Raw genomic sequence first — 26471 nt, 5'->3', positions numbered from 1 at the left:
TTTTTTGAGTGATATTCCCTCTTTTTAATAGCTGGACAGAATGACTGGGAGCCAGTGAAGGGCTGGACAGTGAGTGAGACTGGCGAAGTGATGTGCTGCCTTGTTAACTACGGTATTAGGTAGGGAATAAGCTTCTGTATCCAGTTGCCTGGTGCCATTTGTTAAAAGACCGACTGTCTTTTCCCTACTCCTCTGTGTGGTCATCGTTGTCATGAGTCAGGTTTCCATGTAGGCGTGTATCTGTCCTCATCTCTGTTTTCTTGCATTGTCTGGTTAGAATATCATTGTGCAAATACCACACTCTCTCATTTGGTGTGACTTTAAAATCAATCCTGGGAAATTCCCTGGTGGTCCAGTGGCTAGGGCTCTGCCATTCCACTGCAGGGTATGGGTTCAATCCCTGGTCTGGGAACTAGGATTCCAGCATGCTGCAGCCAAAAAAAAGAGAAAGAAAGAGAATACTGGCATCCAGCAGAATCAGTCCTCCGATGTTTTTTCTTCATGATTATCTTAGATCATGTTTGCTTTTGCCTTGAAATTCAGTTTCAGGGACAATACAAAATACCCGTTCTTGTTTGTAAAGAGAGATTTGAGTTTATAGATCAGTTTGTGGATAATTGTTCACGACAATATTGATTCTAATCCATGAACTTGATTTAGAACTTCTTTCATTTTTTAAAATATAGATTTATAGTTTTCTATGTAGAGGTAGTTCTTGGAAATATTTTATTAGATTTGTACCTGGGTATATTATTTTGAAGAAAGGAAACCAGTATAATGAATTTCCATGTAGCGGTCATCCAGTTTCAACAAGTTTATTACATTTATATCACTCTTCTTCTCAATTCCAACATCTCCCCCCAGATTATTATGAATTTCTAAAGGATAAGGTGGACTATTTTGTTTTAAAAACACCACAATATCATTTCATGCTTAAAAAAGTAAAAATAATTTTTTATTACCATAAAATACCCAGTTAGTTATTTGATGTTTTTGCATGCTATTGAAAGTGAAAACCTTTAAAATTATTATGTTCTTTGTGTCTTTATGATATATAGACCTAGAAGTGATTTTTTTCACATGTTCATCTATCCATTAACTTTGCTAAAGTTATTTATTAATTCTAGTCATTTATCCCCAGATTAATTGGGCTTTCTACATATACAACTGTGTTGTTTGTTAATATGACAGTCTGCCTCAAGGGGCAATAGAAGTTTGCCAAGTTTAGCAATGATCAGTTTAAAAAATGGAAAAGAAATGAACAATGAACAAATTAGATATTTTCACTAAGACAGAAAAAATAGCCTAAGACCTTTTAATAAACTTTTAATAAGTTTAATAAGCTTTTAATAACATAACCTTTTAATAACTCCTGTCATTCTGTGTTGTACATTGTTTTCAAATGTTTTCATCAGTTGCTAAAATTATTTGTCATTCTCTATTTTTTGTAGTTTCCCATCACCAATTGTTCTTGGAGTTGGACAGGTAAGTGAAAAAAGATAAATTAACCTCTTAATTATTTGTTAGTACATATGATGAAATTGTAAGTGCTTTTGTTGAAGACTGTGGTTTACGAATTTGTTCAGTTGGCAGAGGACTGTGGTACTTTGGGTGAAACGACGTGAAGTGTTGATACATTTTATTTCATTTTACAATTTAGGAATAGTTGTATTTGTAGGAAAAATAACTAATTCTAATTTCTTTAATAGAATTTAATTACTCTGAAGTAAGGGGTCAGCAGACTGAAAGCCTCCAAGATCTGCTGGGTTACAGATGAGTGTGCATAGTTGAAGTCACTGTGCTTGTTTAAGAAAAGGATTGGGGGGATGAGGTGAGGCTCACTAGGAATCAGGGAAATTTTATGTTCACAGCAAACCTCCCAATTTGTAAATGGTGGCAACAGATTCATATTTTTTCATTAAACTCTCTATGGGCCAAACTAAACAGGTTTGCAGTTTCCTTCCTGAACTTCGTGATGTTTGTTCTCAAGTGTAAGGGTAAGCTTGGATAAACTTTCAAACTTACCCACATTTGGCTGTTTCTGAAATTTTCCATTAATATTGTTTTGTGACTTGCTTACATTTTTTGGGGGGGGTCATATGCTAGTAATTTCTAGTAGACCATGTTAACAGGTACTGAAGGTGTTTTTTTGTTGTTGTTTTTCTTTAGGGAAAACTGTTTCTCCCTGTTTACAGGGAGAAAAAATATAAAAATTATGTCTGTTAACTAAATTTTAAATTGTGAATCTGGAATTTATACAAATAAACATTATTCTAGTTAAACGTTTTGCTAATAAGATACTCTTTGCACATCATTTTAGGGTGAAAAAATAACAAGGAAACAGTGTTTCCTTAAGGTAATAAAAATATATCTTTATGGTTGAGTGTGAAAATGTGTTTAAAGAAGTACTTTAAAAAATCAATAGTATGTGGTAATATGCCCTATGTAATGCCCAAGGCAAATAAATTCACTGTCTTGTACTCAATTAAGGAAAAAACCTTTCTGATTTGCAGTTTGTAAGGGAAGAAGCCAGTAGACCAAACTTTAAAAATTTAAGTTGCAGAATAGTTTACATAGTGTTGGTATATTTCTGTTAAGAATTATAAGGTAAGTCATAAATACAAACTACAATTATTATTCAGAGTGGTCCGAGTTATATAAATCTATCATAAGTATCTGTACACTCAGGCTTGAGGTTTAGGACAATAATCATGTTGAGGGAGTCCTTATGTTTTTGCATCCTAATATGGAGAAAAGTGAATAAATTCTAAAATTTGCATAGAAAGATGATAGTAAAACTATTTATTTCATAATAGTAATCGGGAGTATTCCTGATATACCTGGTGTAACCCAGCTGAAGAGCATTTGAATGAGGTATTTTTTGTAACACTGGCTAGGTGGAGAGAAAATGTCTTCTGTGTTATAGAAATTGTGTACTTTACAAAATATGTTTATGTGTGGAATTTGCCTCCCTTCTCCCCCTCCTTTCACCCCAACACTTACTTTATGGGGGAAGGTGACCATATGCTCAGTACATTGGAGGTGTGGTTCAGGATCAATAAGCAGCCTCACTGACTGTGGTCATACTGGTCTGTTTGGGGCACACCATTGTTTTTTCCCTCTGTTCTTGTTCCTTGAACCGCTTGAGATCACGAGTGTATGTGTGAGTCTATTTAATGTTATACTTTTTGCCTATAGTTCTAATGCAATCTATGCAGTGGCAAAAAAGTTAATATTTTAAGGAATAATAATTTTTTTGGAACCTAGATAATAGATTTTCTGATACATATGTTTTTGGTGAATCTCTTTTCTTCTGATGATGTATTTGTACCTCAAATAGTCTTTCTAGATATTTTGCTGAAATTTTTCTCTTCCATTTTCTTTAGATGGCAGTTACCATAATGATACTTTATGTGTCCAAGCTAAATAAAATAATTCACTTTCCTGATTTTGACAAGAAAATTCCTACAAAGGTATGTGATGGAAAGTACATATAGCTATGTTGAAGATGTGAAAATTATATAAAATTACAAATTGATCTTAGAGTACAGGTCCATTTCCATATACCTTGTGCTTCCTGCTGGCTAGAACTTCTTAATAAAGATTTTGTATCATTCAGTGGTCCACTAATGTAACATAATAGTAAAAGTGTGTGCTTAGCAATGGATATTAAGTAAATACTATGTGTCTTCTGAATTAGCAAAACTCTAACAGAAGTTGTCAAGCTTGTTTGGTAAAGGACCAGATAGCAAATAATTAGACTCTGTGGGCCACACTATCTCTCTTGCAGCTATTCAGCTCTGTTCTTTGAAAGCAGTTATAGATGATGTGTGTACAAATGAATCGATGTAGTTGTATTCTAATAAAACTTTATTTGCATGAATAGAAGATGAATTAGATTTATCTCTTGGGCCTTCCCAGTTTGCTGATCTCTGCTTTAAATTTTCATTTTTAGCTTGGGTAGATAAAACCTGTGAGTGGAATAAAGAGTAAATACACTTTGATATACATAGTTTGTTTTTTTGTTTTTTTTTCCCCATGGTAGAACTACAAACACGAGACCTGCCATTTCTTCCTGGGTATGTGGAATGGAACTAATTTTATTGAACAGTTGCTAGGTGCCAGGTATGAGGCTAGACATTTAATTCCTAGAACAATCCCCTGAGACTGGTGGTATTAAATGGATCATGGTGACATTTTTGGATTTAGGGAGGTTAAATCAGATTGCAGTTCCTTGAAAGTAAAGAGCTCACATGGTTTGTTCACGCCATGTCTCTAAGGCCTGGAAAAACATTGGCTTCTAGCTCTGGATTATTCATCAGACTGACTAAACATGCTTACAGCATCAATAATCAGGGATATCCACAAACAGAGAAAAACAAACCACTGAAGTGTAGGAAAGGTATTAACCCAGTCATCATAAGAAAAATCAGAATATTGTTAGGCTTGCCTACACTTAGTTTATGATATAGTTTTAAATACTTTAAACAATTGTGAAATATCTAGACATAGGAAAAAAAGACATCATCCATGAATGTGTAGTTGAATGAATAATTACCTTGTAATCCTTACCTAGGTCATAAGATGGGGTCACAGAATCCTTACCTGTTATTCTGACTTTTGTTGTAATGATTTTCTTGAGTTCTTTGTAAGTTTTCTAAGTTTGTATGTATACTACTTGAATTTAGTTTTGCCTGTTTTTGGAGGTTATATAAAGGGAATTAAACTATATGTATTTTTGTATTTTGCTTTCACTTTATTATGATGGTTAAGATTCATCTACACTGTTGTGTGTAGCTGTATTCTTTTATTTTCATTGTATAAATATAATTTATCTGTTTTACTGTTTATGGTAATTGGATTTGTTTCTGGTTTGGGCACTAGGAAAATAAAAAGTACTGTTCTGAATGTACTGAGAGTTGGATCTTGATGCAGATGTATTAGTCAGATAAGGCTCCCATAACAAAATACCATAGACTAAGTGGCTTAAAAAAAAAAGGAATTTATCTTCTCACACTTCTGGAGACAGGAAGTCCAAGATGAAGGTGCTGATAGGGTTGGTTTCTGGTGAGAGCTCTCTCCTTGGCATATAGACAGCTGCCTTCTCACTGTGACCTCATGTGGCCTTTATGCAGTGCCTATGCACTCCTGGTGTGTCTTCCTCTTCTTTTAAGGACACAGGTCCTATTGGATTAAGACCCCACATTACTAGCTCACTTAACCTCAATTACCTCCTTCCAGGCCCTATCTTACCTGCAGTCACCTGGGGTCTAGGGCTTCAAGATGTGAGTTTAGAGTAGACACAGTTCAGTCCAAAACAGCACATGTGCATGTCGTTTCTTTGGGAGGCTTGTCACAAAGTGGAACTGCTGACTCCTGCTGCTGCTGCTGCTAAGTCGCTTCAGTCGTGTCTGACTCTGTGCGACCCCATAGACGGCAGCCCACCAAGCCCCGCTGTCCCTGGGATTCTCCAGGCAAGAACACTGGAGTGGGTTGCCATTTCCTTCTCCAATGCATGAAAGTGAAAAGTGAAAGTGAAGTCGCTCAGTCGTGTCCGACCCTTAGCGACCCCATGGACTGCAGCCCACCAGGCTCCTCTGTCCGTGGGATTTTCCAGGCAATAGTACTGGAGTAGGGTGCCATTGCCTTCTCCGCTGCTGACTCCTTGAGTGAATGTATTGTCACCTTGAAAAGATAATGGCAAACTGTACTCCCAAGTGATTGTACCAATTCACACTCCTGACAAAAGTGTATGAAAGTTCCTATTGCTCCTCATTCTTGCCAGTGCTGGGTATGTAATGACATCTTCTTGGCTTTTATTTGCATTTCCCTGGTTATTAATTAATGAGGTTGAGTGCCTTTTCATTTTTTAGTGCCCATTTGGATACCCTCTTCTGTGAAGTACTTGTTAAGACTTGTGCCCATTTTTCTGTTGGTTTTATGTCTTTTTCTTACTGATCTGTGTAGGAGTTTAAAAACTATATTAAAAATATATTAATGATAGTCTTCTTGTTAGTTATTATAGCATTACAAATATATTTTCCCCTTCTGTGTCATGTCTTTATTTTCTTGATTATGTATTTATCTTGTATTTCTTTATCATGAAAAAGAATCTTAATTTTAAAACAGTTATATTTCATCAGTCTTTTCCTTAATAATCACTATTTTTCTTACTTAGGAAATACTTCCCCATCCTGAGATTATAAAGATATTTTTCCAGATAAAAAGTATATTGTTTTTCAGAATTAGGTTTTTAATCTGTTTGGAGTTGATTTTTGTGAATGGTGTGAGGCAATGGTCCAGTTTCATTTATTTTTTTCCAGTTGGGTACTCAATTGTCACAGAATCAGCTGAGAAGTTTATCCTTAATGTTGTGCCACTTATATCATGATGCTGTTGTTTCTGGACTCTCCATGCTTTTTCATTTGTCTGTGTTTCTGCATTATTACCTCACAGTCATAATTACTATTGCTTTATGCAAAGTCCCTTGTGGCTCAGCTGGTAAAGAATCTGCCTGCAATGCGGAAGACCTGGGTGTGATCCCTGGGTTGGGAAGATCCCCTGGAGAAGGGAAAGGCTACCCACTCTAGTATTTTGGCCTGGAGAATTCCAGGGACTATACAGTCCATAGGGTCGCAAAGAGTCAGACACAACTGAGCGACTTTCACTGTGCAAAGTCTTGCTGTCTGATAGAGCAAGTCTTTACCTCCTGAACTCTTGGTTCTTCACATTTTTAGATGAATATTAGAAGCACATTGTCAAGTTTCAGGAAAAATAACCTTTTTGGATTTTGATTGGGATTGCATTGAGGCTGTAAAGCAATTTGGAGTGAATTGACATCTTTAAAGTGTTGAATCTTATAATCTACGTACATGGTGTACATAAAGTGAAAGTGTTGGTCACTGGTTGTGTCCATCTCTTTGTGACCACACAGATTGAAGCCCGCCAGGCTCCTCTGTCCATGGAATTCTCCAGGCAAGAATACTGGACTGGGTTGCCATTCCCTTCTCTAGGGGATCTTCCTGATCCAGGGATCAAACCTAAGTTTCCTACATTGCAGGCAGATTCTTTACCATCTGAGCCACCAGGGAAGCACATACTCCCTTTTAAATTGCCCTCAGTAAAGTTTTATAATTTTCTCTATATATATGCGTGTGTTAGTTGCTCAGTTGTGTCTGACTCTGCAACCCCATGAACTGTAGCCCTCCAGGCTCCTCTGTCCATGGAATTCTCCAGGCAAGAATACTGGAGTAGGTTGCCATAGAGTTCTAATATTTTTTGTTAGAAGTAGATTTTGTTGTTGTTGTTGCAAATATCATTTAAACAGGGAAATTTCCTGGTGTCCAGTGTTAGGACTCTGCAGTTCCATTGCAGATGGCACAGGTTTGATCCCTGGTCAGGGAACTAAGATCCTGCATGCTGCAAGGCATGGGCAAAAAAAGATTATTTGGAAAGTTAGAGGTATGTTGACTCAATATTGTTCACAAACCTTAAATTTCTGAATTGTAGTTTATTCAGCAGGAATTTTTAGGACTTCAAGCCTAGGAGGCAGCATCTCAAGTAATTGTGAGAGAACTACTCCGAGGAGTTGAGGCAGGGAGCTAGGACATATAGGAGTTTTGCAAAAAAGTGAAGATAGTCTGAACTTCAAACAATTACTGTTAATTAAAGAAAACCAAATATGTTAACTTAAGATATATAGCAGTTTTCTGTTTACAAGAAGATGCCAAATCTGGGCTTGGAAATCATTCCTTTGATATGCACCTCAGCTATCTGGGCCAGTATCCTGTTTTCATATCCTAAATTTCCTTAAGTCTCATGTGGGAGCAACTGCAGTCTGATGGCTCCTATATGGCAGGTTTTCTTTCCTTCCTGAGTTCCCTTAGGCCTCACCAGCTCACTGTAGGCTGTGGCTGCGCAGGTGGCGGCTGCAATAGCTGATGACCTTTGTTTAGTGACATAGCATGAAATAGCCCATTTCTCAGGTACACGTGTTCATCTTTCTTTTGTATATAGTTTTTGTATCTGCAACGTTCTTTCATTTCTTTTACTTGCTTTCCTGTATAGCATAGGACCTACAATTCAGTGTTAGAAATGTAAATACTGGGCATTTTTGTCTGATCTCAAAGGGAAAGCTTTTAATATTTTGCCATTAAGTATGTTGTTTGCTGGAAGTTTATCTGAGATGCCTTTTATCTGTGTTCTAGTTACCTTTTGCTGTTAGGACATAGACCCTACCTCTGGATGGAAAGTGAAAGTGAAAGTGGCTCAGCCATGTTTGACTCCTGGTGGCTCCATGGACTATACAGTCCGTGGAATTCTCCAGGCCAGAATACTGGAGTGGGTAGCCTTTCCCTTCTCCAAGGGATCTTCCCAACCCAGGGATCGAACCCAAGTCTCCCACATTGCAGGCAGTTTCTTTACCAGCTGAGCCACAAGGGAAGCCCATCTCTGGATGGAAGGGAGTATCAAAGTCACATTTTAAGAGTATGTGAGAATGGAGATACTGTTACAGCCATTATCTCTGATTACGGATTTGTGTATTTCTCTTGGTATTTGTTAGGTTTTTTTTGTTTTGTTTTCTGTATTTTGAGACTGTATGATTAGGTGCCTAGGTCTTTTTTTTTTTTTTTTGTCCCACTACACAGCATGTGGGCATCTTAGTTCCCTGACCAAGGATCGAACCCATGCCCCCTGCAGCAGAAGCACAGAGCTCTAACCAGTGGACTGCCAGGGAATTCCCATAGGTGCCTAAAATTTTAAGTTAGTTAAACCTTCCTGGTGCATTAAAGTGTTTAATTGTACGAGGTGGAACTCTTGTTTCAGTTCGTTTAGTGTTTCCCTGGAATCCAAAACAGGCATGCCTAACTCACCAGATTATAATGGTGAATGTATTCTCCCTGTCAACAACGCAAGGACTTTTACTCCATTTCCCTTTCCTCCCAACTTATATGCTCTTGCCACTAAGTGCTTTAACACTCTAAATCTCGTAATACATTTTAATTTTCTTTTAAGAAAATGTCCATTTATATTTACTGCTTCCTTTGTTTTCCTTTCCTTTGTGGATCTCACACTTGCCATTTTCCTCCTGACTGAAACTACCTTCTTTAGAATTTACTGATGGTCTGCTTCAATTCTCTTCATTTTTGTCTGAAAAAGGGAAAAAAAATTCCTTTGTTTTTGAAATATATTCTTGTTTTAATTCTGCTTTCGCAGAGCTTCAGAGATGTAATTCTGCTATCTCTGGCTTCCATTGTTTCTCTCTGGGTTTCTGTTCTCCCTTTATTTTTGACCTAGGAGTTCCTCACTATCTTCCTAGCCCTTTCATGCCTTATGAAGGTTTTAAATTATTTTACCTAGCGTTTTTAATTGTTTTCAGCAGCGGTATTTTTTTTTTTCCCCAGTGGTACAGCTCTATTTTATTTAGAAGATAGCAGGAGAATCCCTCCTTGAAGCGTGAGGGCATGCCAACCCAAAGACATGAAGAGAAGAGAGTGGAGGAGTGCGCCAGCACGCGGGAGAGAGAGAGAGAAAGAGTGCACGCACACGGGGGAGAGAGAGAGAGAGCGCGCTTTGGCTCCTCCTTTTGTATGTTTTTTCCAGCCCCCTGGGCCTACCCTATGCAAATTGGGCTAGCCAGGAGTGTTGTTTGTTCTACCTGAGGTCTTCACTCTGGTCCTCGGACCTTCCTTTGACCTTCCTTTATTCTATTTTTGCAGCCTTTTCCCTTCCTCGTCTTTTAGCCACCACCATTTTGGACTCCTGTTTCCTATTCTAACTACCTAACATTCCCCCCTCAAGAGATGAGAAGTCCAGTTCTTTGAGAATAGGGGCGTCGAGGTCTTTCTGGCTACTTCCTGCTGAATTGGGACAGCGAGGGGTGTTGGGCCTCCCCCTCTTGCTAGTCTCAGGCCTCAGAGTCTTCATAGCGGTGTCCATCTAAGAGTGAGCAGTATTTTCCATGGTTGGCTGTAGTTTTGTATCTTTGTTGAACTGGCACTGCATGTTGTAGCTTGTTGACCTGCCACATCCAGTTGCACCCTTGGCTCCAGCCCCATGATGGTTATCTGTGACAGGCAGGCTGGCTGGAGCGGGCCGCTTCAGTCCTTAACCAGAGGTCTTCTGGAATCTGAGGTTGAGCTGCATGAGCTTTCTGCTGAGTTCGTTTTTTGCTGTCCTGGTCTCCAGCATGATGGGCCTCTTGGCACTTCTCTTGCGCTGGGTTTTCTTTGCTTTCTGCTTCAACCACGGGAGGTTTCGCTGAATTGGGCTCCTGCTGTGCTTGGCCTCTTCCTCAAGTCATGGCACCATAGATGTTAGGCGAGTGTATGCTCCTCGGTTCTGTCTCGTCACAACAAAGGTTCGGAGTGATGGACATTAAAGCCCTCAGCGTGCCACAGCTCTCAGGTCTTAGAAAAACCATGTTAAAGCTCTTAGACAAATCAGTGTTACAGCTCTATTTTATTTAAAAGATAGCAGGAGAATCCATCCTCGAAGCGTGAGGGCATGCCAACCCAAAGACATGAAGAGAAGAGTGTGGAGGAACACGCCAGCGCACTGGAGAGAGAGAGAGAAAGAGCTCACTCACTCGGGGGAGAGAGGTCAGCAGCGGTATTAACACAAATAATTTTGCCCATGGTTTACCAGAAACTAGAAGTCAGTACTGCCTTTATTTTGAATTCTATATGGTAGTAGGGGCAACTGATTCTCTTCGATACCTAAGAACCTCTGAAATTGTAATATCACCAGCTATATGACTGAGTCAGTTGTACACTGTTAACCAGAATATTGTTGACCAGAAAAAAACACACAACCTGAAAGTGTGGTGGATTCATTTTGATGTTTGGCAAAACTAATACAATATTGTAAAGTTTAAAAATAAAATAAAATGAAAATGAAAAAAAAAAAAGAAAATTATGTTTTATTGTGAAGACAAAACGAGGACTTAAGCCCAGGAGGCAGTCTCTCAGCTAAGATAGCTCTGAGAGAGTGCGCCAAAGAGGTAAGGGAGGAGCCAGCATATGTAAAAATTTTTGCAACAAAGATCAGGTAGTTGGAACTTCAAAAGATTACTGTTAATTAAAACTGTGTAGTCAAGGTTATGGTTTTTCCGGTTGTCATGTATGATGTGAGAGTTGGACGATGAAGAAGGCTGCTGCTAAGTCACTTCAGTCGTGTCCGACTCTGTGTGACCCCATAGACGGCAGCCCACCAGGCTCCCCGGTCCCTGGGATTCTCCAGGCAAGAACACTGGAGTGGGTTGCCATTTCCTTCTCCAATGCATGAAAGTGAAAAGTGAAAGTGAAGTCACTCAGTTGTGTCCGACTCTTAGCGACCCCATGGACTGCAGCCTACCAGGCTCCTCCATCCATGGGATTTTCCAGGCAAGAGTACTGGAGTGGGGTGCCACTGCCTTCTCCGATAAAGAAGGCTGAGTGCCGAAAAATAAATGCTTTCTAATCGTGGTTGTGTTAAGGAGTCCAAGCTCGCTTTACATGTCACACGGTAGGCCAATAAATCCAAGAAATGAAGCTTTGAGACAAGGAAGGGACTTTATTTGGGGAGCCAGCTGACCAAGAACAGAGGCTAGGCCTCAAAATAACTGTCTTGTTGAGGCCTGAATGCCAGGTTCTTTTATGGATCAGAGATGGTGGGGAGGTAAGGAAACAAAGTAAAAAGACCATTTAATTCTTGCAAATATCTCCTAGAGTGGCAAGCCTTAGGCAGGGGCATGTGTTAGTTTCACTTCCTTATACCCTTCACAAATCAAATCCCTTATACAGTGGAAGTGACAAATAGATTCAAGGATTAGAGCTGATAGACAAAGTGCCTGGAGAACTATGGACAGAGGTTCATGACATTGTACAGGAGACAGGGATCAAGACCATCCTCAAGAAAAAGAAATGCAAAAAGGCAGATTGGTTGTCTGAGGAGGCCTTACAAATAGCTGAGAAGAGAAGTGAAAGGCAAAGGAGAAAAGGAAAGATATAACCATTTGAATGCAGAGTTCCAAAAAATAGTAAGCAGAGATAAGAAAGCCTGCAAAGAAATAGAGGAAAACAATAGAATGGGAAAGACTAGAGATCTCTTTGAGAAAATTAGAGATACCAAGGGAATATTTCATGCAAAGATGAGCATAGTAAAGGACAGAAATGGTAGGGACCTAACAGAAGCAGAAGATATTAAGAAGAGGTGGCAACAGTACATGGAAGAACTGTACAAAAAAGATCTTCATGATCCAGATAACCACGATGGTGTGATCACTCATCTAGAGACAGATATCCTGGAATGCGAAGTCAAGTGGGCCTTACGAAGCATCACTACAAACAAAGATAATGGAGGTGATGGAATTTCAGTTGAGCTATTTCAAATCCTACAAGTTGATGCTATGAAAGTGCTGCACTCAATATGCCAGCAAATTTGGAAAACTCAGCAGTGGCCACAGGACTGGAAAAGGTCAGTTTTCATTCCAATCCCAAAGAAAGGCAATGCCAAAGAATACTCAAACTACCACACAATTGCACTCATCTCACATGCTAGCAAAGTAATGCTCAAAATTCTCCAAGCTGGGCTTCATCAGTATGTGAACTGTGAACTTCCAGATGTTCAAGCTGGATTTAGAAAAGGCAGAGGAACCAGAGATCAAATTGCCAACATCCGTTGGATCATTGAAAAAGCAAGAGAGTTCCAGAGAAACATCTGCTTCTGCTTTATTGACTATGCCAAAGCCTTTGACTGTGTGGATCACAACAAACTGTGGAAAATTCTTAAAGAGATGGGAATAGCAGACCATCTTACCTGCCTCCTGAGAAATCTGTATGCAGGTCAAGAAGCAACAGTTAGAACTGGACATGGTTAGACTGGTTCCAGATCCGGAAAGGAGTACGTCAAGGCTGTATATTGTCAGCCTGCTTATTTAACTTATATGAAAAGTACATCATGTGACATGCCAGGCTGGATGAAGCACAAGCTGGAATCAAGATTGCTGGGAGAAATATCAACAGCCTAAGATATGCAGATGCTACCACTGTAATGGCAGAAAGTGAAGAGAAACTAAAGAGCCTCTTGATGAAAGTGAAAGAGGAGAGTGAAAAAGTTGGCTTGAAACTCAACATTCAAAAACTTAATGTAATGGCATCCGGTCCCATCACTTCATGGCAAATAGATGGGGAAACAGTAGAAACAGTGACAGACTTAATTTGGGGGGGGCTCCAAAAATCACTGCAGATGGTGACTGCAAGCATGAAATTAAAAGATGCTTGCTTCTTAGAAGAACAGGCTACATTGTTTAACCTTGGTAGATATTTACTTATTGTAGGCCTTTAAGACAAAGTAATGCGGCCAGCATACACAGCTTTTTGAAAGCGTCACTATTTGACACATCAGTGAGATATGAACCTTTGTCTTCATCCAGAAAAGTGCTTATATGTCTAGATAGCAGAAATTTGTACACTTTTTCAATGGCTTTCTGAGCCTCATCCATGATCTATATTTGTAGAGTTTATAAACTATAAGCACCCATCCTCAACTCATCAACCTACCTAGGGGTCTCCGCCCAAGAGAGGTGCTTGTTCAGAGCTTTGTTTTCAGGAAACAGTCTACTAATATGGGCAAGGCCAAAATTTCTGTTTCTATCCACCTTCCCCACCACCACCAGGATTGGGGATATCACTGCATACCTATTTTTTGATCACATGGAGAAACTTGTATGTGTTCTGGATTCTGGAAAATTCAGTCATTGCAAGCAAAGGAACTCTGAATGATTTGCTTTCTGATGGGGAGTGAATGTCACCATCTTTATTGATGAAGGAAAATGTTATTGGAGTTCTAACCAAATATTCTTTCTTTCTTTTTTTTTATTGAAGCTGTTTCCTCTGCCTCTCCTCTACGTTGGAAACCACATAAGTGGATTAGCAAGCACAAGTAAATTAAGGTAGAGTGCAGAATAACGGTTGCTTGGCGGTTCTTCACTAGTTTTCTTTTAGTGTCACAGAGATAAACTTTGATTTTTTCAAGATATTGCTTGGGCTATATATGGAAGATAATAATATTTCATAATTTTAAGGAAATAAGGTAGTTTTGAGTTTGATAATGCTTTAGAAATGTTAAAAAGCTGATATAGTTTTCTTTATGTCCAAGTCTGAAGATAGAATGTGAGATATGTAGGAATCAAGATAGAGAACATATGATTTTCCAGGAAGATTCATTTATACGAATGTGGTTCTGTGTAACTTTTGATTCCATCACAGTTTTATAAAAGCAGGAACACTGTCATTTTTCATGTAGTTCAAGTTTGGTACAAGGAAAAAATAATGACAGATATTATTTTCAAGTATGTGATACATATTTCTGAAGTTTGCATCTGCATTTATTTTATGGTCCTTTGACTACTTTGTTAATAGTCCCTATAAAAATGAAAATGGAAGTGTACGATGAACAAGTCATCCTATAAATTGGAAAATGTGGTGTGAAATATGTAGCCTAATGAATACACATGCGGGTCACGAAACTTATGAAAAAGATGTGAATAATGAGAAAATCAAGTTTATGTAAAGGGTGACAGAAGTAGAGTAAAGTCTGTTCGTATAGGAAGAGTAGAAAAGAGGCAGGTAGGAAGTAAGCTAGAAGGAGAAAGTACATAGAACCTGTTGCCTTTCACTCTTGTTTGGAAAGGGTGGATCGTGGTGGTTGTGAAAAACAAAATGTGCAATCCTGTTTCTGACTATACCTTTTAGTTTTTCTTTCTGGGATCAGGTCAACCAATTTTCCTTAATTTCCAAATTTGTATTAAAGCTTCCTGTGGCAGGTGCTATTGCTGTATTGCCATGTAACCTCTTGGCCTGTCTCTGAGCCCACTTGCAGCGTGGGAGTGCCTTCAGTTCCCCTGATAGCTGCCCAGCTCTTGCACTGGGGGTCTGGGTAGATGAGGGATTCTTTTTTTTAGTGATCTTAGAAACATCTTTATTAGTAGTGTTCTTCAATACTTTTCTGCATGCGTAGCAGAAGAGGAAGATGAAGGCCTTTAGCAAGTAAGACTGAGGAGAAGGGAAGGAAATTGCTTGCTTATACATGGTGTCATGTGGTATGTTTCTGTCTCTCCTGTTTTCAGTAAACTGGAAGTTGGTTCTAGAGGCTTAATCAAATTCAGATTCAGTTTTTCAGGCAAGATCAGTTTATTAGTGATGTTGGGTTCTTTCTTCTGCATCACCTCATAGGGCACATAATGTTTTATCCCACTTCTAATGATATTTAATTGATCAAAAATTCAGTCTTTAATGATTTTAAGGGGTCAGTCTGGTCCCTTCATTAGAACGTTCCTCATCAATTTTTTACTTAATGAGGTTAGCACACACTGATGATCACTGTGTAGATCCATTATTTCATTACAAATTGAAAAATGATGATTTTCTAAACTATATCTCCCCTTCTGCAATTATTATCTAAACTTCCTCAGTGAATACAAATTTTCATTCACCATTTCATACAGGAAAGGCAGGACAAAAGCTTTATTTTTAAGCATCCAGAGTAATAAGCCAGTGTTGTGTTACCGTCAGTAGTGAGCTGCAGTTTTTTGTTTGTTTTGTTTTTTACCAGCATTATTAACTCATGAATTGTTATTTACAAGTCCCATATCAGATACGCACTTTGCAAATATTTTCTCTCCGTCTATAGCTTGCCTTTTTCATTCTCTTAACACTGTTTCTCAGAGCAGAAGTTTACATTTTAATGACATTCCACTATTGTTTTTTTCTTTCATGGATTATGCCTTTGATATTTTATCTAAAAATTCATTACCAAACCAGGGTCCTCTAGATTTTCTCCTACATTATCTTCCAGAGGTTTTATGTTTTACATTTAGGTGTATGGTCCATTTTGAAGTTAAGTTTTATGATAGGTATAAAGCCTGTGTCTAGATTCAGTTTTTTTTTTTTTTTAACATGTAGATGTCCGGTTGTTTGAAAACCATTTCTTGAAAGGCTAGTCTTTCTCCCTTGAACTGTATTTACTGCTTCGTCAGAGATCAGTTGACTCTATTTGTGTGGGTTTATTTCTGGGCTCTCTATTCTGTTCCATTGAGCTATTTGTTTCGTTTACCTAATGTTTTAGTTCATTATACGCATCTTCTTTTGATGCTTAAATTGTATCATCTCAGGTCAGTGGGAGCTCTTTGAGTAGACGCCTATGTTCTAGGGCTCCAGTAGTCTTTGATTACTTCCTTGCTTCCTGGCACATGATGTCCAGGTTTATCAAACTTTTTCTGCCATTTCTCCAAGGGTCCCCTGGTTATTTTTGTTGTCAGATTGAGGCCATAGTATGAGTGCTGGATATATTTGGAAGGAAGGGCTAACACAGTATCCTGATGAATAACATACAGTGTATGAGAAAAAGAAAGACCAAGATGCCTTCATCGTTTGGGGCCCAATGAAGTGCTATCAACTGGGTCCATACCTGGGAGTGGGGTTGCTGAGTCATATGTGTTTAACATTTTGAGGAACTGCCAAACTATTTTCCAAAGTGGCTGTACCATTTACTTTCCCACCAGCAGTGTATGAGGGTTACAATTTCTCTACGTTCTTGCCAAATTTGTTATTGTCTGTCTTTCTGATTATGGCTGTCGCAGTGGTTGTGACGTGGTATCTCACTGTGGTTTTGATTTGCATTTCCCTGATGACTAATGATACTGACCAGCTTTTCATGTGCTGATCAGCCATTTATCTGGCTTCTTTGGAGGAATGTCTATTCAAGTCCTTTGCCTATTTTTAATAGGGTTATTTATCTTTTTATTATTGAGTTTTAAGTCTTTATATAGTCTAGATACAGGTGCTTTATTATATACATGATTGCAAAATTTTCTCCTATTCTGTGGATTGTCTTTTTACTCTCTTGATGGTATACTTCGAAGCACAAAAGTTTTAAGGTTTTAAAAATTTAGTGAATAATTAAAGTTAAACATACCTAGTATACGCATTTTAGCCATTTTTAAGTGGACAGTTTATTACATATATTCACAGTCTTGAGCAACCATCACCACTACCTATTTCCAGAAAGTTTTCATCATCCCCAACAGAAATTCTGTACCATTAAACAATAATGCCCCATTCGCCCTCCCCCCCAGCCCTGGTAAACTCTGTTTTACTGTCTCTATGAATTTGCCTGTTCTAGATATTTCATACAAATGGAATCATACAGTATTTGTCCTTTTATTATGTCCAGTTTATTTCAGTTAGTGTAATGTTTTTAAGTTTCATCCATGTTGTAGCATGTATCAAAATTTCATTCCTTAGTAAGATTGTATAAGATTCTACTGTTTGGATCTATCATATGTTCTTTATCTATTTATACATTTTGGTAAAGTCTGATATTTCTATTTTTTGTTATTGTTGCTGTGCTTTTGGTATTGTGTCTAAGAAAACTTTGCCTGATCCAGTGTCATGAAGATACAATCCTATTCTTTCATGTAAGAGTTTTATAGTTTTCCTATATTTAGGTCTTTGATATATTTTGAGATAATTTTTTATATATAGAGTGAGGTAGGGGTCCAAAATCATTCTTTTGCCTATGAATGTTGAGTTGTTTCAGCGTTATTTATTGAAAGACTGTTATTTCCCCATTGTATGGTCTTGGTACCCTTGTTAAAAGTTAATTTAACATTTCTAATTAATTAGAAAGATTTATTTCTTGATTCTAAATCTTAATGCTTTGATTAAATGGTTAACTTTAAACCAGTACTAGATAATACTGAAAATTGTAGCTTTGTAGTAAGTTTTGAAATTGGGCTCACCAACTTTGTTCTTCTTTTTCCAGATTGTTTTGGTTTGTTGGTTTTCTTGCATTTCCACACTGATTTTAGAATTAGTCTGTCCGTTGCTGGATGAAAAGGTGGTTGAAATTTTGATAGGGATTATGTTGCATCTATAGATTTATTTGACAAGTACTTCCATTTTAACAACATTAAGTCTCTGATCCATAGCATGGAGTGTCTTTCCATTTAATCTTCTTTCATCCTTTAACAATATTTGGTAGTTTGTAGTGTATTCCAGTTCTTATACTGCTTTTGTTAAGTTACTCTTAAGAATTTTGTTCTTTTTGATGCTATCATAAATGGAGTTGTTAATTTCCTTTTTGGATTGCTCATTTCCTTTTTGGGTTGCTCATTGCTAGTATATAGAAGTGCAATTGATTTTTGTATATTCTTTTTGTTTCATGCATACTTATTTCATTTGTTCTAATAATTTTATGGTGGATTTCTTAGGATTTTCTAGATATATATTATCTGAAAATAGAAACAACTTTCTTTTCTTTTTTTTCCAAACTATATGCTTTTTTTTTTTTGGACTAATTGCCCTATCTAGAAATTCAAGTGCAATATGAAATAGATGTAGTGGTGAGACCAAACATCCTAGTCTCATTCCTGATCTTAGGGGAAGAACATTCAGCTTTTTACTATTAAGTGTCCATATCTGCTTTTATTTTATTATTATTGCTTTTTCTTTTGGGCCACAGTGTACAGCTTATGGGATATTAGTTCCCCAACTAGGGCTTGAACCTATGCCTTTGGCACTGAGAGTGCAGAGTCCTAACCACTGGACCACCAGGGATTTCCCTTGTTGCTTTTAAAAGGCATCTAAAAGTATTTTTTTTTAATTTAATTGAAAATAATGACTTTTTAAAATCTTGCTTTGAAAAAGGCCATTCAAACCAGTCTCATAAGACATCTTTAAGTGTGGACATAAAGTTCCTGAAAATTCTTTCTGCACTGCTCTCTGGTTGTCGTGGGAAACCCTCCACAGGTCTGGTCAGGAGGAGCTGCCCCCTCTCCCTTAAGGTTCTGACTTTCCTTCTTTAGCTCACATCTTCTGAGAGTCACACTGGAAACAGATGGAGGTGGGTTTTTCCAGCCCTGGCAGTCTGTGGCTATGCATTGAGCTGTGTCCTGGAATCTCTGGGTTTTGAGTGAAAGGCTCATAAGTATTTTTAAAAGGCAGTGAATATGGCCTTTTACATTAAATTTTTGGGGAAAATTACCCATAATTTTATCCTCTTGCATACTATTTTAAATATTCACTTTCAGTCTCTTTCTGTACATAGAATGTATCTTATTACAGTTGTAGACTCTACATAGTTTCGTTACCTCCTTGATTTATTTAACGTTTGTAAATAAAGTTTTATATTATAGGATTAGTGCATAATGTTCCCTCAAGTGGATTTAACCAGAATTTGTTTGATCATTGCCTTGTCTGATATTTAGACTGTTTCTGATATTTTCCCCAGATACACTACTGCAGTGAACATCTTTGTGCACATGAATTTTTTCTTTTCTTTGGGTTATTATCTTAGGGTAAGTTTCCTAACAAGAAGTGATTAGATCTGCGGTTAGGACCATTTAATGACTGTCCATACCTAGTCCTAACTTGTTTTGTCAAAGGGTGTATAGGTTCACATTGCATATAATCTTTTAACACAATCTTTGTAGTTTCAACACTTTGTAGTAGTTGGATAGTATGATGTTTTGAATTGTTAATAAGTAAAAGTGGCATGAAATTATTAAATTTCCATTTCTTTTTATTATTTTATATGACTTAGTAACATATGTGATAATTAAAGTTGACTCCTTATATTTAATTTAGAAAATTAATGGGCTTAATTGAAAATGTAAAACATTAAAAAAATACTTGGTGTCTGATTTTATTATACTTGATTCTTTTCTGACAGCTTGCCGATGTTCACTGTGCTCAGGAAATTTACCATTCCACTTACTTTACTGCTGGAAACCATCATACTCAGGTGATTTTTGTTTTTCCTCTCTTCCTTTGGTGTCCTCTCCCCACACGCCCACATTATTTTTACCTAGCCAATTCTCAACATCTAGTCATCTTTACAAATAATTGGTTTGAAGTGCTTGTTGTAATAACTTAAGGGCCGATGGTTTATTCATTTAAAAGCAGACTCCTATGTCCATGATTTCTTAACATGTTAGGAGTGTTTTTTTAAAAAATAGTTATAATTTTACAATTAGACAAATAACATGCACGTGTGGTAGAAAATTCTAAAAAAAACCAACCACTGCAAAACAGATGTAGATCTGTTTTCTGAGCTGAATGGAATATACACTGATCCTGGAATGGCAAGGAAAAGTTGTCCACATGTATAGGATGTGTGCTGTACTATAGTAGGTGTACAGGAGATGAGGGAAATTCATTCTGATGCAGTAATTATGATGTAACATCAGAATAAATTAATTCTTATAATGTTGGCTTAAAAATTTCATGTAAAGATATTCAGGTGGACTCTAAAATGGATTCTTGATTTTGCTGTGGAGGTTACTTAACAATGAAATTAGGATGATGGTCCAGTGTTCTAAGTTTTACTATTGAATTTTATCTTAATCTTTGGATGCTTGATAAAAATACAAACCAACTAGACCTACCAGCAGGAGCTCTTCTGCTTTTTTTTTTTTTTTTTTAAGGATAATTGCTTGACAGAATTTTTTTTTTTGCTTTACAAAAAAAATTGCTTTACAAAATTTGCTATTTTCTGTCAAACCTTAACATGAATCACCCATAGATATACATATATCCCCTCCCTTTTGAACCTCCCTCCCATTTCCTGCCCCAACCCACTCCTCTAGGTTGATACAGAGCCCCTGTTTGAGTTTTCTGAGCCATACAGCAAATTCCTATTGGCTATCTGTTTTACATATAGTAATATAAGTCTCCATGTTACTCTTTCCATACATCTCACTCTCACCTCCCCTCTCTCCATGTCCATAAGTCTGTTCACTATGTCTGTTTCTCCACTGCTGGCCTGTAAATAAATTCTTCAGTACCATTTTTTCTAGATTCTGTATATATGCATTAGAATACGATATTTATTTCTTTTTCTGACTTACTTCACCTCTTACGCATTTTGTCCCAGCATCTCTCTAGTGAGAACAGAGAAATACATGTGTACTTAGATTAAGACAAATACTTAAGAAATAGAGTAAATTTGGTTTGATTTACTAATCCATTTAATGTGCTTTTAGTGCTCTTTTTACATAAAGCATTGTCCATTAGAGTTTATGATAGCTATAAAACTGTTAACAATGTCTATTCTCAGTTTATTTAAAAGTATAATTTATATTTTCCCTCTCCTCCTCCTTTTCTTTATCTATCTACCTATCTCTCCATCCACTATTTATTTATTACAGGAAACAATATTCCTTGAACATCATTGTCAGTGTCTTTGCCATCATTCTTGGTGCTTTCATAGCAGCTGGGTAAGACTTTGGACTATTTCTGCTCAATAACTCCTTTGTGTCTTTGACAACAGGCCTGGCCCTGTCCTCGTTTTTCATTTTCCATCTGGTTGCAGTTGAATTGAACAGCTAAGAGACAAATCTGTTGATGTTAGTGGAACCTCCATATATTACTGTGAAAGTCAAACTGAGTTCCAAGTTGGCCAGAACATTTCCAAGAAATATATATAGAGAGCATTACAAGATATTAATACAGCTTTTCTTCATAAAAGGAATGAACTGTGTACTTTTATTACTGAATGTTTGTCTTCAATATACAAATTTTACCAAGAGTTTTGAGAAGTTCTTAGGCTAAGAATATAACAGATTTATAAAGCCCTTATATGCTGATTTGTTTTATCATCCAGTAATGCCTTAGCAGTCAATATTTCCAAGGGTGGAATACTCTCATTAAATGTATTTGTATGTTTGGGACCAGAGCCAATACCAGTGTATGACTGCTATCTTATTCATTAATAAGCCTGACCAGGAATAAGGGCTTCAAGTTTGCATCTGAAAGCAGGCACTCAGACTCCTTTTATAGCACAGTGTTTAAAGTATGTGTGCAGTTACTTTTCTTGGGTTGAAAACTTAACCCTGCTGTCTGTTAGCTGTTTCTTAGCCTCTCTGTGCCTGTTTCCTCATTTATGATACATTTAGCCATTTGTATCTGAGGCTTTTGCATCTGTGGATTTAACTAGGTATGGATCAAAAATATATTTTTTTAATTCTAGAAAATCCCCAAAAGCAAAACTTGAATTTGCTGTGCACTGGTAACTGTTGACATGGTATTTACATTGTATTAAGTATTACAAGTAATCTAGAGATGATTTAAAGTATATGGGAGGGTGTACATAGATTAGGGCTTCCCTGGTGGCTCAAATCGTAAAAGAATTCACTTGCAATGCAGGGGACCTAGGTTTGATCCCTGGGTCAGGAAGATCCCCTGGAGAAAGGAATGGCTACCCACTCTAGTATTCTTGCCTGGAGATTTCCATGGACAGAGGAGCCTGGTGGGCTACAGTCCATGGGGTCACAGAGTCAGACACGACTGAGTGACTAACAACAACAGCAACAACAAAAACAGCATAGGTTACATACAAACTTTGCACATCGATTTATATAAGGGACCTGAGCATGCACAGATTTGGGTATCTGCATGTGGAGGGGTTAGAGGTGTGGGGTCCTGGAACCAATCCCCTGTGGATATGGAGGTACAACAGTAATAGAAGAGAAAAACCTACATGAAGTGAAGGGGAGAAAGAAAAGTTTGGAGAAATTTCAGTTAAACTAGTTTCATTAACTCATTTAGAAACAAGAGTTCTGGATCATCAATTGCAAATTAATGGTATAGGCTACAGAGCCAGGATGTCTGGAACCTTATTCTAGTCTCCTCACTTACCAGCTGTGTAACTAAGAACAAGCTACTCAACCTCCCTGTGTCTCAGTTATTTTGACTGTTAAGTGAAGATTAGAATAGCATCCACCTAATATGGTCACTTGTGAGAATTAAATGAGATAATAGTGAGCCAGGATTCACTCTAATTTATGGCTGAGTCCAACAGAAACATGTTGCAGCATTTACTGTATGCCAAGCATCATTCTATGTGCTAAAGAATCTAGCAGTTAATAAAACAGACAAGAATTCTTGCCTTCATGGAGTTTCCATTCTAGTAGATGGTGACAGATATTGGCAATAATAATGATGTTTATTATTGTTATATTGCAAATAGAAGGGGAAAAAGTGGAAACAGTGACATTTTTTCTTTTCTTGGGCTCCAAAATCACTGTGGATTGTTACTGCAGCAATGAAATTGAAAGACGCTTGCTCCTTGGAAGAAAAGCTATGACAAACCTGATAGCATATTAAAAAGCAGAGACATCACTTTGCCAACAAAGGTCCATAGAGTCAAAGCTGACTTTTCCAGTAGTCATGTACCAGTGTGAGAGTTGGACCATAAAGAAAGCTGAGTGCCAAAAAATTGATGCTTTCAAACTGTGGTGCTGGGGAACACTCTTAAGAGTCCCTTAGACTGCATGGACATCAAACCAGTCAATCCTAAAGGAAATCAACCCTGAATATTCATTGAAAAGACTAATGCTGAAGCTGAAGCTCCAATACTTTGGCCACATGATGCAAAGAAATGACGCATTGGAAAATATCCTGATGCTAGGAAAAATTGAAGGCAAAAGGAGAAAGGGATGGCAGAGGATGATCGTTAGATAGCATCACCAACTCAGTGGACATGAATTTAAACAAATGCTGGGAGACAGTGAAGGACAAGGAAGCCTTGTGTGCTGCAGTCCATGCAGTTGCAAAGAGTCAGACATGACTTAGAAACTGAACAACAAATTATTGTTATAAATGTGTTTAGTCCCTTACCTAGGCCAGGGTTTATTATTTGAATTTTTATCTATAATTTCCTCTTCTCCAATTCTAGCTATGTCTGAGCTGGCCTGTTTGGTTTCAGTGCTAGTCCAAACATTAAGCATCCACAATTAGAGCCTAAGTTTTGGTCATGAAGACTTTTGTTCAAACAGAATAAGATACATAAAGTAGCTAAAAATGGGATTTGTTCTGTTGAAAGTGCCTTCCTCCTACAGCGCTCTGAGGTCTCCTCTGGGCCTCCTCTCTTTTCTAGGTTTCTTGGAGCTCAGTTTGAAAACCACTGACTTAGAGTCATTGAAGACTTTTTAAAAAATTAGTTTATAAAAATGTAAGTCTTTGATGAGGAATGGCAGTTCAGGTACTGTGTGTGTGAAGGCACATTTCCAGAAGCAGTTAGTAGGAATTCAGCTCATATCTAACATATGTGATAACTCTAATGAGCTGAAAGGGTAAAGAGTGCTTCCTGAAACATCTGACTTCTACCCAAGAGCCAGCTTGGAGTAGTAATTCTTGACTTTTTCTTTCCTCAGCACCCACAGAATGGATAACCTTCTTATGGGTAATGGGTGCAGTCTTAGCTGCAGGCCAGTTGTAACCCCACCTTTCTTTGCTGTCACTCAAATTAATTCATCAAATGCAAGTATAGATGAGCCAGTTTGGGCTGCTATAACAAATAGACCCCACATCTTGGTTGTTTAACATACCAAATATATTTCCCCCCCATTCCATGTACATACCAACATCAGTTAATGCTGTGGGGGTGCTCTGCCCATTATAGCTACTCAGGGACCCAGGCTGATGGAACCTCTGCCTCAAAGGGGGTTTCCTTACTCATCAAGAAAGGAAGAAGACATGTGGGGAATTGTATACTGGCTCTCCAAAGTTTTCCTCAGAAGTGACATGTGTTACCAAAGCAAGTTACATGGCCAATAACAGTTGAAATAGAATGTCTGTGAACAGCCCTAAATGACAAGGGTTAACCATGAATCCGCCCCCATCTATAACACAAGTAAATTCTTCTCAAACTTCTGTGCTTTCACAACTGGCCTAAACAGATGATGTTGGGAATTCTTGGTCCCCCTCAAGTAGGAGATGTGAAAACTCAAGAATTCCCCTAAGGCTCTCTGAGGAAGTAAGTAAAATACTTCCTTTCCATTCCTTTGGAATCTTCAGGTTTTTGCCCATTCAACTCTTGGCCATCCTAAGGATGGCAGATTCTTTTTTTTTTTTTTGGTTGTACAAAATCCTTATTTTATTTGCATTGTTTTACATTTTCCAGATAATTCAGTTTAGACTCTCAGGAGCTTCCATAGAATCTTGTAACATATGCCAGTCCTCTGTAATAAGCCCATCTTCTGTGCAGGTTCTTCTTTACACTGTGCTGAATGGGGTAGGCACGATTTGGAAAACTCTCCTTTGAGAGATTCTATTTTTGTGACTGAACCCCAGAATTCTGATTTACAATGATTTAAAATTATAATGTCACAAATATATTTGTAGGTAAGTAATACCAGTGGAAGCTTCAGGCAAAGTCTGGTTTAATTTGCATTCCAATCTTGATGCAGTTTTTGCATATTTCCCTCTTTTGGGGTAGAAATAATCTTATTTTGATACTGAAGGGGACGAGGATATGCTACCCCAAAATGTGCCACTTTGACATAAATGGTATTTTGAGTTGAAAGCAATTGAGAATTAACAAGTGTGGGAAGAGTTCTCTGCCCTCCCCTTTTCTGCATAAAAGTAGACCATAAATTTCCCTTTGTGAAGGTGTCCCTGGTCCTTAGTCAGAATAGGAAAGCAGTTCTTATCACCAGACACAGAAAGTCAGCATCAAGATGAGTCAGCGTAAGCAAACCTTATTAAAATAACCCTTATCTTCCATAAGTTTCCTCCATATATTTCCCAGTGCCTTTTCCACAATTTATTTATTCCTTGAAGCCCACACCCTCTGCTCTGTTTATGTGGTATATAAGCTCCATAGTCTAACCACCTCTTTGAGTTTCATTTCTTTTCTGTGAACTCCTGTGCATGTAAAATATTTAATACGATTTGTATTTTTTTCTCCTGTTGTCAGTTAAGTTTGCAGGCCCCCAGATACTGACCCAAAGATGGTAGAGGACTCCTCCTTGACAATATATAATTCATATTATTCATACTTATGAATTATGACATGGGTGTGGCACTGTTTGCAAGGTCAAATACAGGTGATGAATCATATCTGGGCGTAGCTGTTGTTTACTCTCCTCCCTTTGCCATATTCCCCTCAAACATGTTTATAGTAGTGTTGTTTATTTAAAATGGAAATTGAAGAGAAGGCTTCAAAGAATGGGAAGAGAGAGGCCTTAGAGGAGTTGCAGAGAAGGACATGGACCCTGCCTTGCCTTTTCGATGGATAGTGAGGATACCGGTAGTAAAGTGATGTTAGGGGACCAGATGGAAGTGTCAGCTCCTCCTTTGACCTCTTTGGCCTGTCCCTGCCCAGCTGTCCCCAGAGGGCTGTACTCTGGGGATGGCCCTGTGTACCACAATAAGAAAAGCCACAGGTGGGTTGAACAAATCACTCCCCTTAGAAAAACAAGGCTCATGCTGATTTATTAGCAAAAGAAGGGCTTCCTAGTCAAAGGAAGATGGTTAATGTCCGTCTGGTTTTAAGCTCTTATGATTGAGATGAAGCTTCCTGGTGGCCTGATTTTGTTCTTGTCTGGAGGCAGGGGAGAAGAATTAGCCATTCCCCGCCACACAGGGGGAAAGTATGCCAGAGAAAAGGCAGTTTTACTAGCACTACAAATGGATTTGATCAGGGAA

General features: G+C 37.9%; 1 protein-coding gene across 10 annotated transcripts in view; it reads left to right on the top strand.

The window, feature by feature from the left end:
- Window positions 1–26471, top strand: part of SLC35D2 (solute carrier family 35 member D2) — a 131567-nt gene that overhangs the window by 7895 nt on the left and 97201 nt on the right. For 5 of the 10 annotated variants that reach the window (XM_045165122.1, XM_045165123.1, XM_045165117.1 and 2 more), the window contains exons 2-6: window positions 1452–1485; window positions 3387–3473; window positions 13866–13933; window positions 19714–19785; window positions 21191–21259. In XM_045165122.1, coding sequence (XP_045021057.1) covers window positions 3387–3473; window positions 13866–13933; window positions 19714–19785; window positions 21191–21259 — 296 coding nt within the window. In that variant the 5' untranslated portion in view covers window positions 1452–1485. Of the gene's footprint in view, window positions 1–31; window positions 120–1451; window positions 1486–3386; window positions 3474–13865; window positions 13934–19713; window positions 19786–21190; window positions 21260–26471 lie in introns of all 10 variants that reach the window. The other 5 variants (XM_045165120.1, XM_045165119.1, XM_045165124.1 and 2 more) reach the window with 3 other exon arrangements.

This window comes from Bubalus bubalis, chromosome 3 (genome assembly GCF_019923935.1).
Source record: "Bubalus bubalis isolate 160015118507 breed Murrah chromosome 3, NDDB_SH_1, whole genome shotgun sequence".
NCBI classification, from domain to species: domain Eukaryota; kingdom Metazoa; phylum Chordata; class Mammalia; order Artiodactyla; family Bovidae; genus Bubalus; species Bubalus bubalis.
The sequence above is the reverse complement of the archived record's forward strand: the minus strand, read 5'-3'. Positions and strand labels throughout refer to the sequence as shown.